This window comes from Pristiophorus japonicus, chromosome 6 (assembly GCF_044704955.1).
Source record: "Pristiophorus japonicus isolate sPriJap1 chromosome 6, sPriJap1.hap1, whole genome shotgun sequence".
NCBI lineage: Eukaryota > Metazoa > Chordata > Chondrichthyes > Pristiophoridae > Pristiophorus > Pristiophorus japonicus.
The window spans coordinates 37,627,512-37,641,099 of NC_091982.1; the positions used below are offsets into that span (position 1 = coordinate 37,627,512).

At 41.4% G+C, this 13,588-nt stretch overlaps 1 protein-coding gene across 1 annotated transcript in view; it reads left to right on the forward strand.

Annotated features, from left to right (window-relative positions):
* The window catches only part of atrx (ATRX chromatin remodeler), a 211,364-nt gene that overhangs the window by 12,156 nt on the left and 185,620 nt on the right, over window positions 1-13,588 (forward strand). Inside the window, exons 2-3 of the mRNA XM_070883946.1 lie at window positions 8,790-8,902; window positions 13,392-13,441. Coding sequence (XP_070740047.1) covers window positions 8,790-8,902; window positions 13,392-13,441 — 163 coding nt within the window. The remainder of the gene's footprint in view (window positions 1-8,789; window positions 8,903-13,391; window positions 13,442-13,588) is intronic.

Below are 13,588 nucleotides of genomic sequence, written 5' to 3' on the forward strand. Positions count from 1 at the left end.
TCCTGTTGCAGTACTATGTCAGTGTCCCATCAAATGGAATCCCTCCTCCCCATGTCAGACTTTCGGCCATGCAATTACATTACTAATCATTCAGCACATGGCCAAGATTGCCCCACACAAGGGTCTGTTTTTCATTTTGGCGTCTAACTCCCGATACTCCCTTGCAGAACTTCCTCCACATTCTTTTTTATCGCATTGGTTCTGAAATGGATTATGACAACTAGTTCTTCCCACTCCCATGCCAAATTTCTTTCCAGCTGTTTTGAGATATCCCTTACCCTGCCACTGGGTAGATAACCCACCCTTTCAATTGTGACTGCAGAGGATACCCTCTATTCCCCCAATTATCTAATCCCCTATAACTATGGCCTTTCTATTCTGCTTATCTCCTCCTTGGACTGCCTCTTTGGTTATCATTCTGGTCATCCTCTTCCCCATAGCTGCCTTCCTTAACCCCACAGGTAGGGAGCTAGGAGTTAAATTTAAAAAGTAGGACCTCAAAAGTAGTAATCTCAGGATTGCTACCAGTGCCACGTGCTAGTCAGAGTAGGAATCACAGGATAGCTCAGATGAATATGTGGCTTGAGCAGTGGTGCAGAGGGGAGGGATTCAAATTCCTGGGACATTGGAACCGGTTCTGGGGAGGTGGGACCAGTACAAACTGGATGGTCTGCACCTGAGCAGGACCGGAACCAATGTCCTAGGGGGGGAGTGTTTGCTAGTGCTGTTTGGGAGGAGTTAAACTAATATGGCAGGGGGATGGGAACCTATGCAGGGAGACAGAGGGGAATAAAATAGAGACAGAAGCAAAAGATAGAAAGGAGAATAGTAAAAGTGGAGGGCAGAGAAACCCAAGGCAAAAAACAAAAAGAGCCACTTTACAGCAAAATTCTAAAGGGTCAAAATGTGTTAAAAAGGCAAGCCTAAAGGCTGTGTGCCTCAATGCGAGGAGTATTCAGAATAAGGTGGATGAATTAACTGCGCAGATAGCAGTTAACGGGTATGATGTGACTGGCATCACGGAGACATGGCTCCAGGGTGACCAAGGCTGGGAACTCAACATCCAGGGGTATTCAGTATTTAGGAAGGAGAGACAGAAAGGAAAAGGAGGTGGGATGGCGTTGCTGGTTAAAGAGGAAATTAATGCAATTGTAAGGAAGGACATTAGCTTGGATGATGTGGAATCGGTATGGGTGGAGTTGCGGAATACCAAAGGGCAGAAAACACTAGTGGGACTTGTGTACAGGCCACCACATAGTAGTAGTAAGGTTGAGGACAGCATCAAACAAGAAATAAGGGATGTGTGCAATAAAGGTACAGCAGTAATCATGGGTGACTTTAATCTACATATTGATTGGGCTAACCTAACTGGTAGAAATGCAGTGGAGGAGGATTTCCTGGAGTGTATTAGGGATGGATTTCTAGACCAATATGTCGAGGAACCAACCAGAGAGCTGGCCATCCTAGACTGGGTGATGTGTAATGAGAAGGGACTAATTAGCAATCTTGTTGTGCGACGCCCCTTGGGGAAGAGTGACCATAATATGGTAGAATTCTTTATTAAGATGGAGAGTGACAAAGTTAATTCAGAAACTAGGGTCCTGAACTTAAGGAAAGGTAACTTTGATGGCATGAGGCGCGAATTGGCTAGATTAGACTGGCAAATGATACTTAAAGGGTTGACGGTGGATCGGCAATGGCAAACCTTTAAAGATCATATGGATGAACTTCAACAATTGTACATCCCTGTCGAGAGTAAAAATAAAATGGGGAAGGTGGCTCAACCGTGGCTAACGAGGGAAATTAAGGATAGTGTTAAATCCAAGGAAGAGGCATACAAATTAGCCAGAAAAAGTAGCAAACCGGAGGACTGGGAGAAATTTAGAATACAGCAGAGGAGGACAAAGGGTTTAATTAAGAGGGGGAAAATAGAGTACGAAAGGAAGTTTACCAGAAACACAAAAAATGACTGCAAAAGCTTCTATAGGTATGTGAAGAGAAAAAGATTAGTGAAGACAAGCGTTGGTCCCTTGCAGTCGGATTCAGGTGAATTTATAATGGGGAACAAAGAAATGGCAGACCAGTTGAACAAGTACTTAGGTTCTGTCTTCACAAAGGAAGACACAAATAACCTTCCTGATGTACTAGGGGTCCGAAGGACTAGTGAGTAGGAGGAACTGAAGGATATCCTTATTAGGTGGGAAATTGTGTTCGGGAAATTGACGGGGTTGAAGGGCGATAAATCCCCAGGGCCTGAGTCTACGTCCCAAAGTACTTAAGGAAGTGGCTCTAGAAATAGTGGATGCATTGGTAATTTTCCAACAGTCTATCGACTCTGGATCAGTTCCTCTGGACTGGAGGGTTGCTAATGTAACACCACTTTTTTAAAAAAAAAAGGAGGGAGAGAGAAAACTGGTAATTATAGACCAGTTAGCCTGACATCGGTGGTGGGAAAAATGTTGGAATTGATCATTAAGGATGAAATAGCAGTGCATTTGGAGAGCTGTGATAGGATTGGTCCAAGTCAGCATGGATTTATGAAAGGGAAAATCATGCTTGACAAATCTTCTGGAATTTTTTGAGGATGTAACTAGTAGGGTGGACAAGGGAGAACCAGTGGATGTGGTGTATTTGGACTTTCAAAAGGCTTTTGACAAGGTCCCACACAAGAGATTGGTGTGCAAAATCAAAGCACATGGTATTGGGGGTAATGTACTGACGTGGATAGAGAACTGGTTGGCAGACAGGAAGCAGAGAGTCGGGATTAACGGGTCCTTTTCAGAATGGCAGGCAGTGACTAGTGGTGTGCGGCAGGGTTCAGTGCTGGGACCCCAGCTCTTTACAATGTATATTAATGATTTAGATGATGGAATTGAGTGTAATATCTCCAAGTTTGCAGATGACACTAAACTTGATGGCGGTGTGATCTGTGAGGAGGACACTAAGAGGCTGCAGGGTGACTTGGACAGGTTAGGCGAGTGGGCAAATACATGGCAGATGCAGTATAATGTGGATAAATGTGAGGTTATCCACTTTGGTGGCAAAAACACGAAGGCAGAATATTATCTGAATGGCGGAAAACTAGGAAAAGGGGAGGTGCAGCGAGACCTGGGTGTCATGGTTCATCAGTCATTGAAAGTTGGCATGCAGGTACAGCAGGCTGTGAAGAAGGCAAATGGTATGTTGGCCTTCATAGCAAGGGGATTTGAGTATAGGAGCAGGGAAGTCTTGCTGCAGTTGCACAGGGCCTTGGTGAGGCCCTATCTGGAATATTGTGTTCAGTTATGGTCTCCTAATCTGAGGAAGGACGTTCTGGCTATTGAGGGAGTGCAGCGAAGGTTCACCAGACTGATTCCAGGGATGGCTGGAATGACATATGAGAAGAGACTGGATCAACTGGGCCTTTATTCACTGGAGTTTAGAAGGATGAGAGGGGATCTCATAGAAACATAAGATTCTGACTGGACTAGATGCGGGAAGAATGTTTCCGATGTTGGGGAAGTCCAGAAACAGAGGACACAGTCTTAGGATAAAATTGGATACATTCAAGAGGGAGTTAGATATGGCCCTTACGGTTAAGGAGATCAAGGGGTATGGAGAGAAAGCAGGAAAGGGGTACTGAAGGAATGATCAGCTATGATATCGACTGGCGATGCAGGCCCGAAGAGCCGAATGGCCTACTCCTGCACCTATTTTCTATGTTTCTATGTCTGTTAGACAGGACCAGTTTCTTCCATGCCTCCACTAAGTACCCCTACCCTACTAACTGTCAGTCACACACTCTTCTTCCTCTATCTGTATCTGTATCTCTGGTGTGTCTGTGTTCTGGAGTAAACTATCCGGATATTCCTCCCCCTCCCTAACTCACACTCCACCTCAATGACTCCGAACCAAGCTAACACTTGTTGTCTTTGCGAACACTTCATAATATAACAATAGAAAAGTACAGGAGAGACTCTAAGCTAACCTGAGATATTTCCCTCCAGTCTTTGGTTTAATTAGAGGGAGCAATATTGGATAACATTTTCTTAAAAACTGCCACAGAATTAGTGTTTTTGGTTAAATTAGAAAGATTGGGTTTCAGCAGAAAGATCTTGAAACATAGAAATTTAGAACAGGTGTGTGTTTTTTAAAGCTGGTTACAATATAAATAAACCTATACAAACATAATTGCCGCAACAGTTTTAAGATCCACCATCACAAATTTAAAAGCTTAAATTTTTCATTCACTGTTTGTTTATTTCCTTCAGAAATTGTAATTTTATAGTCTTCTCCATGGTGGTTTCATGCGATAGCAAATACAACTGCGTAGCAGCAACAGCTCGTGCCATGAACTGAGGGCTCAGCAAGTTATGTACCCTACAGGAACTAGATAGCTATAACAAGAAAACACTACATCAGATATTCAGCAGCAACGCTGAATAGGAAATTAAATCCTCCTACACTGAATGTTAATACCCCAAGAGAAAATAAACCAAAAATGCTGAGCAAAAAAGTTTTAAAATTATTCAAAGAATTTGTAACATTACATACTAAGCAAAAATGAAGAGATTTTGTTATACATCTTTTCCAAAACTGCAAATCCAGTGGCATCAAATAATTAGATTTTGTAAATAGTGCTTTTATGAACTACAAATTCAAAATTGTACATAGAAAAAACAAAAATAGATTTTCTTTCAACTGAAGCACATTGTGCTTTATGCAAACATAAAATGCAACACTGATGGTTTTACTTCTTTACAACAAAATAAACCAATGTCTGAGTAAATAAAAGGTACTCTGGATTTTATGCCAAAAACATACAATTGTATACACTAGGTAGAAATCCTAATGGCAGCTAATTTAATTGTCAACTGGTACAATGTTTTGGAATGTTGCACCAGTTAGAGGCATAGTGCCCAGTCATTCCAAAAGTGCACTATAGAGCAGCCAACTTCTATTTATTAAAAAAAAATGTATTCAGGGTGATCACTAGTAAAGCATATGGTATTTTGAAAACATTTAAATGCTGTAGATAATTCCTTCCACATCATCGTCATCACAGGCAGTCCCTCGGAATCGAGGAAGACTTGCTTCCACTTTTAAAAATTAGTCCTTAAGTGGCTGAACAGTCCAATATGAGAACCACAGTCCCTGTCACAGGTGGGACAGATATTCAGCAGGGCCATTAGAGGGAACAGCGTGTGGCAGCCCGGCCTGAAATCGGGCGGTAACGTCCTGCAAGGCCATTAGAGGGAGCAGCGTACGACGGCATGCCACTGCAGGGAGCAGCGTGTGCTGCTGCAGGAGGGTGACGGCTGATTGCAATGTGGGCAGGTACAGCAGGAGTGGCGAGGTCGGGGCAAAGAAGCGGCAATAGTTCGTAGGGGGGATGTGACCCGGGGCTCAGGAGAGGCGTGAGTTCGGGGCCCAGGGGCAGCATGGGCCAGCCCACACTGCGATATGTGTGCGCACTAGGTCCATGCAGCAGATATGGTCTCCAGTTGTCTTGGGTAATCCTTGCTACTGGACCAAGACCTAGCTCTGTCCAGCCCGTGTGGTGTCTGGTGTGCAATGGCCACCACACGTTAAAATCCATACACAGGCATCTTCCATCCTTCAATATGTAGTTCGGGATCTGGAATATTAGGTCCTTCATTGAAACACCTGTGAACTCATCCTTTTTCGGCTTGGAAGCAAGTCATCCTCGTTTCGAGAGACTGCCTATGATAATGATGAGATAGTCTTTGAGGGAAAGGGTGGGTGGGATTGGTTTGCCGCATGCTCTTTCCACTGCCTGCGCTTGATTTCTGCATGCTCTCGGCGATGAGACTCTAGGAGCTCAGCATTTTCCCGGATGCACTTCCTCCACTTAGGGTAGTCTTTAGCCAGGGACTCCCAGGTGTCAGTGGGGATGTTGCACTTTATCAGGGAAGCTTTGAGGGTGTCCTTGTAACGTTTCCTCTGCCCTCCTTTGGCTTGTTTGCCGTGAAGGAGTTCCAAGTAGAGCGCTTGCTTTGGGAGTCTCTTGTCTGGCATGCGAACTATGTGGCCTGCCCAGCGAAGCTGATCAAGTGTGGTCAGTGCTGGGGATGTTGGCCTGGTCGAGGATGCCAATGTTGGTGAGTCTGTCCTCCCAGGGGATTTGCAGGATCTTGCGGAGACATTTTGATATTTCTCCAGCGACGTTGAGGTGTCTACTGTACATGGTTCATGTCTCTGAGCTGTACAGGGAGTTACTCGATGCATGTTGACTCAGATTTTACGGTCAATAGAAAGGAATGGCGCTTGCCATTCATCACGCTGCCAACTGCCTACAGATTTTTCGTGGGCTTTTGAGTGGCAACTTGCTGTATTTAGAGATCCAGTATGTCACCCTGTACAGAGGATCTGGCGTTTGTGAGCACGAAAAGCAACAGTGTGGCTCTTCAACCAATCAGATTGAAGAATCTTCACTGAGATGTAGAGTCTAAACCAGGAAGTACATGTTGGATTTAATTCATTGTAAAATTATGTACAGAAAACATAATGGAGAGGGAAAGAAAAATGGGATTAAGAGAGAGAAAAGGGACAGAAAGAAAAAGCTATCAGCAAGGAACCGGTGGAGCGAAGCTTGTGGAGGAGCAGGGCAACTTCTGGATTTCCACAACGGTAGAAACTAGAGAACATTAAAAGAAGGAAGACTCTGGGAGTTATCTACAGTCCTCTTGACGATAGTGCTGTATTGGGGGAGATGTATAAATACAGAGATCGGAAAGCATGTAGCAAAAACAAAGTGTTTATAATGGGAGATTTTAATTTTCACACAGGCTGGGAGAAGTGGAGCAGCTCGAATAGTAAAGGCAACAAATTTCAAGAATGCATTCGAAGGTTTTTTGCACTGACCAGGGATCAGATGTAGTGATAAGTAACGAACCAGAATTAGTTAACAATATGACGGTGACGAGAAGATCTTGCAAATAGTAACCATAATATCAATGAATTTAATATTAGGTTTGAGAGGGAAAAGAGAGTCAAAAAACAAAGTTTTAAATTTAGGCAAGACAGTCTTCGAAGGGATGAAAAATAAATTGGCTGAATGGTTAATGGGTAAACCTACAGGCAAATAGTGGAAGTATTCAAAAGTTTCTAGTACAATACAAACTGATACATACCCCATAAAAGCTAAAGCTTCACTTGTGCAGTTACGTGATCAGGGTCAACAAATGAGAAAAGACAGTATAAAGCTAGCGGAGGAGCCTTACACAAAGGGAAAGTGGTAATCCACAGACTGAAAGCTATAAAAATCAACATCGGGATACAGAGAAAGTAATGAGATACAAAAAGGAATATGAAAAAACATACAAGTGCTATCAAAGCGAACAGTAAAAGTTTGTATAAATATATTGAGTGAGTGGTAAGGAAGAATGTGGGCCTATTAAAGATGCATGCACTTGAGGCTGTAATGGGCAATAAGAAAATGGCAGACTTTTAAATGAATACTTTGTATCCATTTTCACAGTAGAGGACAAAATATCAATGGTACAAGAGAGCCTAAAGATAAGTAATGGGGAGGAACTTACTGTATTTAATACAAGTAAGAAAACAATAATGGAGAAAATAATTATGACTTAAGATGGACTGTTTCCCACAGTACAATGGTGACTACATTCCAAAAAGTACTTCATTGGTTGTGAAGCGCTTTGAGACATCTGGTGGTCATGAAAGGCGTGATATAAATCCAAGTCTTTTTTTATAAATCTCCAGGACCTGACACTTTCCACACCAGAAATGGGTGAGGAAATTAAAATTGCAGATGCATTTGCCATAACTTTCCAGTACTCCCTAGACTTGGGAATTGTGCCATTGATTTGGAAGATTGCAGATGTCACTCTTGGTTCGGGGGGTGGAAGAACCAGTTAACTACAGATCTGTCCATTTAACTTCAGTTGGGGGGAAGTTAGTGGAATTTATCATCTGGGACAGAGTATCTGAGCGCTTGGACAAGCATGAGCTGATCAGAGGATCAGCATGGATTTGTGAAGGTTAGGTAGTGTCTGAATAACCTATTTAAATACTTTGAGGAGGTCACTAACATGGTTGATGTGAGTTTCTATGGATATATTAGATTGGAAGAAATGTGAAGCTGTAGGTTTATAATGGGGGAAATTGTATGTAGGTGTCATCGGCGGAGGGGTGGTGGGGGGGAGAGAGTAAAGAAGAGAATGTCGAATGGAGATTCTAAGGAGTATTCAACACTGATTGCAAATATATTGTGCATTTAAGTATCCCATTGACAGATATATTTTATGAAAGTGTATACTTGCATAAGTTCTATTAAACCAATGTTGACTTTGAATGCAAATTGCTTGTGGAAGAGGTTCATATTTATATTTTAATTGTAAATAAATAAACTTGTTTTGGCCTGAAAATTGGATTTATTTAAAGATGGTATGGCCTAGGAATAGACTGTTCAGTCCATTAAAAAGCATGCAGCAAATAGAGTAATTTATTATTTCTCTGGATTATGCAAGCAAATTATTAAATAGTTGTAGAGAGAGAGAGAAATTATTCTTTTTAAAAACCCCAAATTGAAATTAACCTGCATCGTGCACCATTTTTTGACCAAATAGTCAGACAGGTAGCCATTATAAGCCCCTGACAATGCGTTTCTGTCAACTACTGCCAAAATAGCTTTTTTTTTCTCCTTTCCGCTACTGCCCACTAGCTGCTTCAATTTGGGTGTCTGTAATTGCACTCTTAAGAAATACAAATGGATTGGACAACATAGCACCTTTTTTAAAAAAAAACTGTAACTCTTACTTTTACAGTGAAAGCAAGCTGAATACGTTAGTGCAGAAGCTTCATGAATATCTGGCTCAATCAACAGAACAAGGTGAAGAAGCCCTGTCCTCTCCAAAGCTGTGTCTAAATCAGTTTTCAGGTAAATACTCTTAAGTTGATAAATTCAATAAGATGCAAGCTGATCCTGTTTGCTAATCCATTGGCAAAATTGCTGATATTCACCAGGTTGCAGAGTAGTGTAGCAAAGACTTAAAAAAAAAAACATGTTATTCAGAAAGTTCACTTGACCAGTGATGTATTTTAATCCAATTTTGCATACTCTGGAAATGAGGCTAGCTTCAGTGTTTTAAAATAAAATAGCATAGTAGCTTAGAATATATGACTGCACACAACCAAAGGGAGCAGAGCAAAAACAATTAGTGCTAGTATCTTGGGGAAGGAAAGACATTCACATCTAAGAGTTCTGTGTGTAATGAGTCTGAAAAGAAAATAACTTTCCAGAGCTTATAGTACACATGCTGGAGGCTCTTGCGTTTTGCTCCTATATTTGTAAAGAAAACCTCTTCAATTGAGCTGCTCTGAGTGCTGTGAAAATGTTAAATTAGAAGAGCACTTCACTTAGTGACATCCATTCGGGGCCGAATAAAAACTCATTCATAGGGATCACAGAATGATAATTTTCCTACATGAGAACTATTCAATGGAAGACCAGAATTAGCTGATTTATTTATTACTGTCGGAATATATTCATTGCAAAGTTTGGGAAATGCTGTCGGCGAAGGTCCTATACCTGACCAGGAGAGGGCTCTGCAATTTTACCAGAGACTGTCTTTGGGTGGGAGGGAACATGCTTCGCCATTGCTTGCGCAGCTTCTCCATCAAGAGGAGCTGGTGTATTGAAGAGATTGAGATTGATATCTTTCATTCAGATGATCTGCCCAAGGACGTTGACTAGGATGGTTATCGTATGCATTTTCCTTTCTCTTCTCCCTTCCCACCCACCCCACCCCACCCTCTCCTCCCCTCCCCGATTCACACTGGTGAGCTGTGCACACAGAGCTGGGAGTATCTGCTAAACAGAGTGGCTTGCTAAACAGAGTACCAATGGAAATTTGGTGAGAGTGGGAATTCACTGGTAAGTAGTGGGTAAATAGTACAGTGTTCTGTCAAACTGAAATTTAACTAATTTTCTTGCTAAACCAATTGGCTGTAAGTTGGTACCTGACTAGGTGTTAATTACTGTGGCTGGCTGTTGTCTGACTAGTTGTAGCTAGTATGATTTTAAAAGGTATATATTGGAGGAATATTTGGTGAATGTGAGAATTCGGTGCAGAGAGGGAAGGAGGTGCTAAGTGCTTTAAGCTAAGGGGCAACAGTAAATATATAAATATTGGTCCTTTAAATTCCGGCCTCCCGGGTCCATGGAGTGTGTACGGACCCAGGAAGGCATCGCAAAAGCCAGTTTTCAGCACACAATGCGCATGCGCTGAAAACCGGCTTTTCCGATCTGTCAAACTGGAGCTTGACAGATCCAATGCATCTCCACATCCAGGATACTTGCATGGGCAAGATTGCGGTATTTACCCATAGCATATCCTGAAAACTCTGGCACCTGATAAAAGCAGGCGCATAGCCTACTTTTACAGGCGTAAGAGTTTTAAAACACACTTAAAACATTAAAAAAATAAAATTAAAAAAGCACTATTTTAAAAACTCTGCCCACTACGTTAAATTAATTTTAAAGCATAATTTTAAAAAACTTTAAAAAAATCAGAAATATATATTTTTAATAATGCATAAATAACTTTAATTTAAATTAATGTTAAATGTAGTATATTTTTTCTATTTTTATTAATGTTTTGTGTGTTTTGGAGGGGGGGGGTTGTTCTCATTCATAATGGGAACTCCAACTTAGAGTTCCCATTATTATGAATGAGAACATACTTTACCTTGATTGGCTGCCCAGAGCCATATGACTGCAGCTCCAGCCCTGCGCACGTCCTGACGTGCACGCGCTGCGACGCGCAGTCAGTGGAGGCCTCAAGACTGGGATCTCTCCTGGGCACAGCAGCTTCAGGTAAGTGCGCATCTTTTTTCTAGAATCCAGTTGAATGCTCACGGGAAGGAGAAACCGGGATTTCTGGGCCAATTAGTAATTCATTAGATCTATAGGGATAAAATTAACTATGTAGAGGATACTAATATTAAAAGGATCTGAATTGCATTAAATAAAAATCTGGTATACATAAATAATTGAATAATAAACAGGATTAAGGGGATACTAAACTAAAAACGCACACCTGCCTACAATTCCTGTGCCATGTGATAATGTCAGTGATTAGGCAGAGTCAGCATGGTTTTATGAAAGAGAAATCATGTTTAACAAATTTTAGTGTTTTTGAGGATGTAACAGGGTATGTAAAGGGGAATCAGTGGATGTAGTCTATTTGGATTTCCAAAAGACATTCGATAAGGTGCCACATAAAAGGTTACTATACAAGATAAGGACTCTTGGGGTTGGGGGTAATCTATTAGCATGGACAGAGGATTGGTTAACGGACAGAAAATAGAGCAGGGATAAACGGGTCATTTTCCGGTTGGCAGGCTGTAACTAGCTGGGTGCCGCAAGGATCAGTGCTTGGGCCTCAGCTATTTACAATCTATATTGATGACTTGAATGAAGGGACCGAGTGTGCAATGTATCCAAGTTTGCTGAAGATGCAAAGCTAGGTGGGAAAGTAAGCTGTGAGGAGGACACCGTCTGCAAAGGGATATAACCAGGTTAAGTGAGTGGGCAATAAAGTGGCAGATGTAGTATAACTTGGGGAAATGTGAGGTTATTCACTTTGGTAGGAAAAATAGAAAAACAATATTTTTTTAAATGGTGTTCTGAGAGGTTTCGGTGTCCTCATACAGGAAACACAAAGCTGATATGCAGGTACAGCAAGCAATTAGGAAGGCAAATAGCATGTTGGCCTTTATTGCGAGGGGATTGGAGTACAAGAGTAAGGAAGTGTTACTACAGTTGTACAAGACTTTGATAAGACCATACCTGGAGCACTGTGCACAGTTTTGGCCTCCTTATCTGAGGAAGGACATACATGCCTTGGAGCTGGTGCAACAAAGGTTCACTAGATTGATTCCTGGGATGAGGGTGTTGTCCTCTGAGTAGAGATTGAATAGATTGGGCCTATACTCCAGGGTTTAGAGGGATGAGAGGTGATCTCATTGAAACATACAAGATTATGAAAAGGATTGACAGGGTAGATGCTGAGAGGTTCTTTCCCCTGGCTGGAGAGTGTACAATGAAGGGGCATAGTCTCGGGAACAGGGGCTAGCCATTTAAGACTGAGATGAGGAGGAATTTCTTCACTCGGAGGGTTGTGAATCTTTGGAATTCGCTACCTGAAAAGGCTGTGGATGTGAAGTCGTTGAGTATAATTAAGGCTGAGATAGATAGATTTTTGGATTCTAGGGGAATCGAGGGATATGGGGATCGGGCAGGAAAGTGGTGTTGAAGTTAAAAGATCACCACTGATCATATTGAATGGCGGTACAGGCTTGAAGGACCGTGTGGCCTACTCCTCCTAATTCTCTTGTATTCTATGTTCTTATGCAACTATTTAGCATAAATATTTGTTTCAAAGTATGTCAACCAACTTTGCATCCATGCTGGTACATTTCCTTTTATACCAAATGCCTGCATTTTTGAGACCAGGTCTGTTGAAACAGCTTCTGAAAATCAGTAGCTGCTACATGTACTGTATTCCGCCTATCTACCCAGTTGGTCACTTCAGAAAAAGACATTCCTTGTGGATTCACCAGTTGAGCATGTTTGTTGAAGCTGATGGCTTCCCCCAGTTTGGCTGAGGAGTGGGTTTTGGTGCGAGTCAGGGTCAGGGGCTGTTAACAGGTTCCTGATCTTTTGTAGTGCTAGACACCATCTGGTGGAAAGGGGCATGCACCTTCGTGTGGTGGATCATGATTTTTGGAGGGGTCAGGAGCGAAGCAGTTGGGTTGGCGGAGCTGAGGCAGCAAGCTGTCATCACCGTTCAGGTTGCATCAAAACTCGGCTTTATTTCTGGAGGATTTAAGAGTGTGCTTCCACTACCTTGCCAACCTTGTGCTCATTTAAAAAAAAAAAAATCATTTGTATAAATAATTGTTTATATAATGTGTTTAACAACTCAACAAGCAATGTTATGACAGAAAAATATTATTTGTGCCTGAGACCATCCATTCAAATGTATAAAACTGACTCTTTTTTTTCTTTAACTCCATGCAAGTATTCAAATTGATGATTGCACCATAACATTATATGTATCTTCTAGCATAGAATTTTGAAGATAAACTTACTTTCCTCACTTAAGTGAGAATTTTATTAATGCATCCTTTAGGAACAAGACATGGTGTAAGACAGTGGAGGTAACAATGTGAAGCTCACTGAATCACTAATATTAAACCTTCAAATCAATACCTATGGAATCATTTACTGTAGTTGACATTCAAACTCCCCGAAAGCATTTAATTTTCAAAAATTGAGTTCTAAAACTGCTATTTCAGCAAAAGGATGATTTGGTTTCAGAAATCTTCCAGTTGAATGTGAATTACTTTTGTTTTTTTTTCAGGTAAAGGGAATAGAACTGTTTCTACTTCACCACAAATGGAGCATAAAGAGGTTTGTTCCAGTCTTGCTCTGCCAAAGAAATGCACATAAAAACTTACTTGAGCAAAACTACTAGCTTCTAGTTTGAATACTGGATCTAAGTTGGTTATAATATTTTCAAACTACTTGCCTAGCAAACTGGGCATGTATAAATAATTA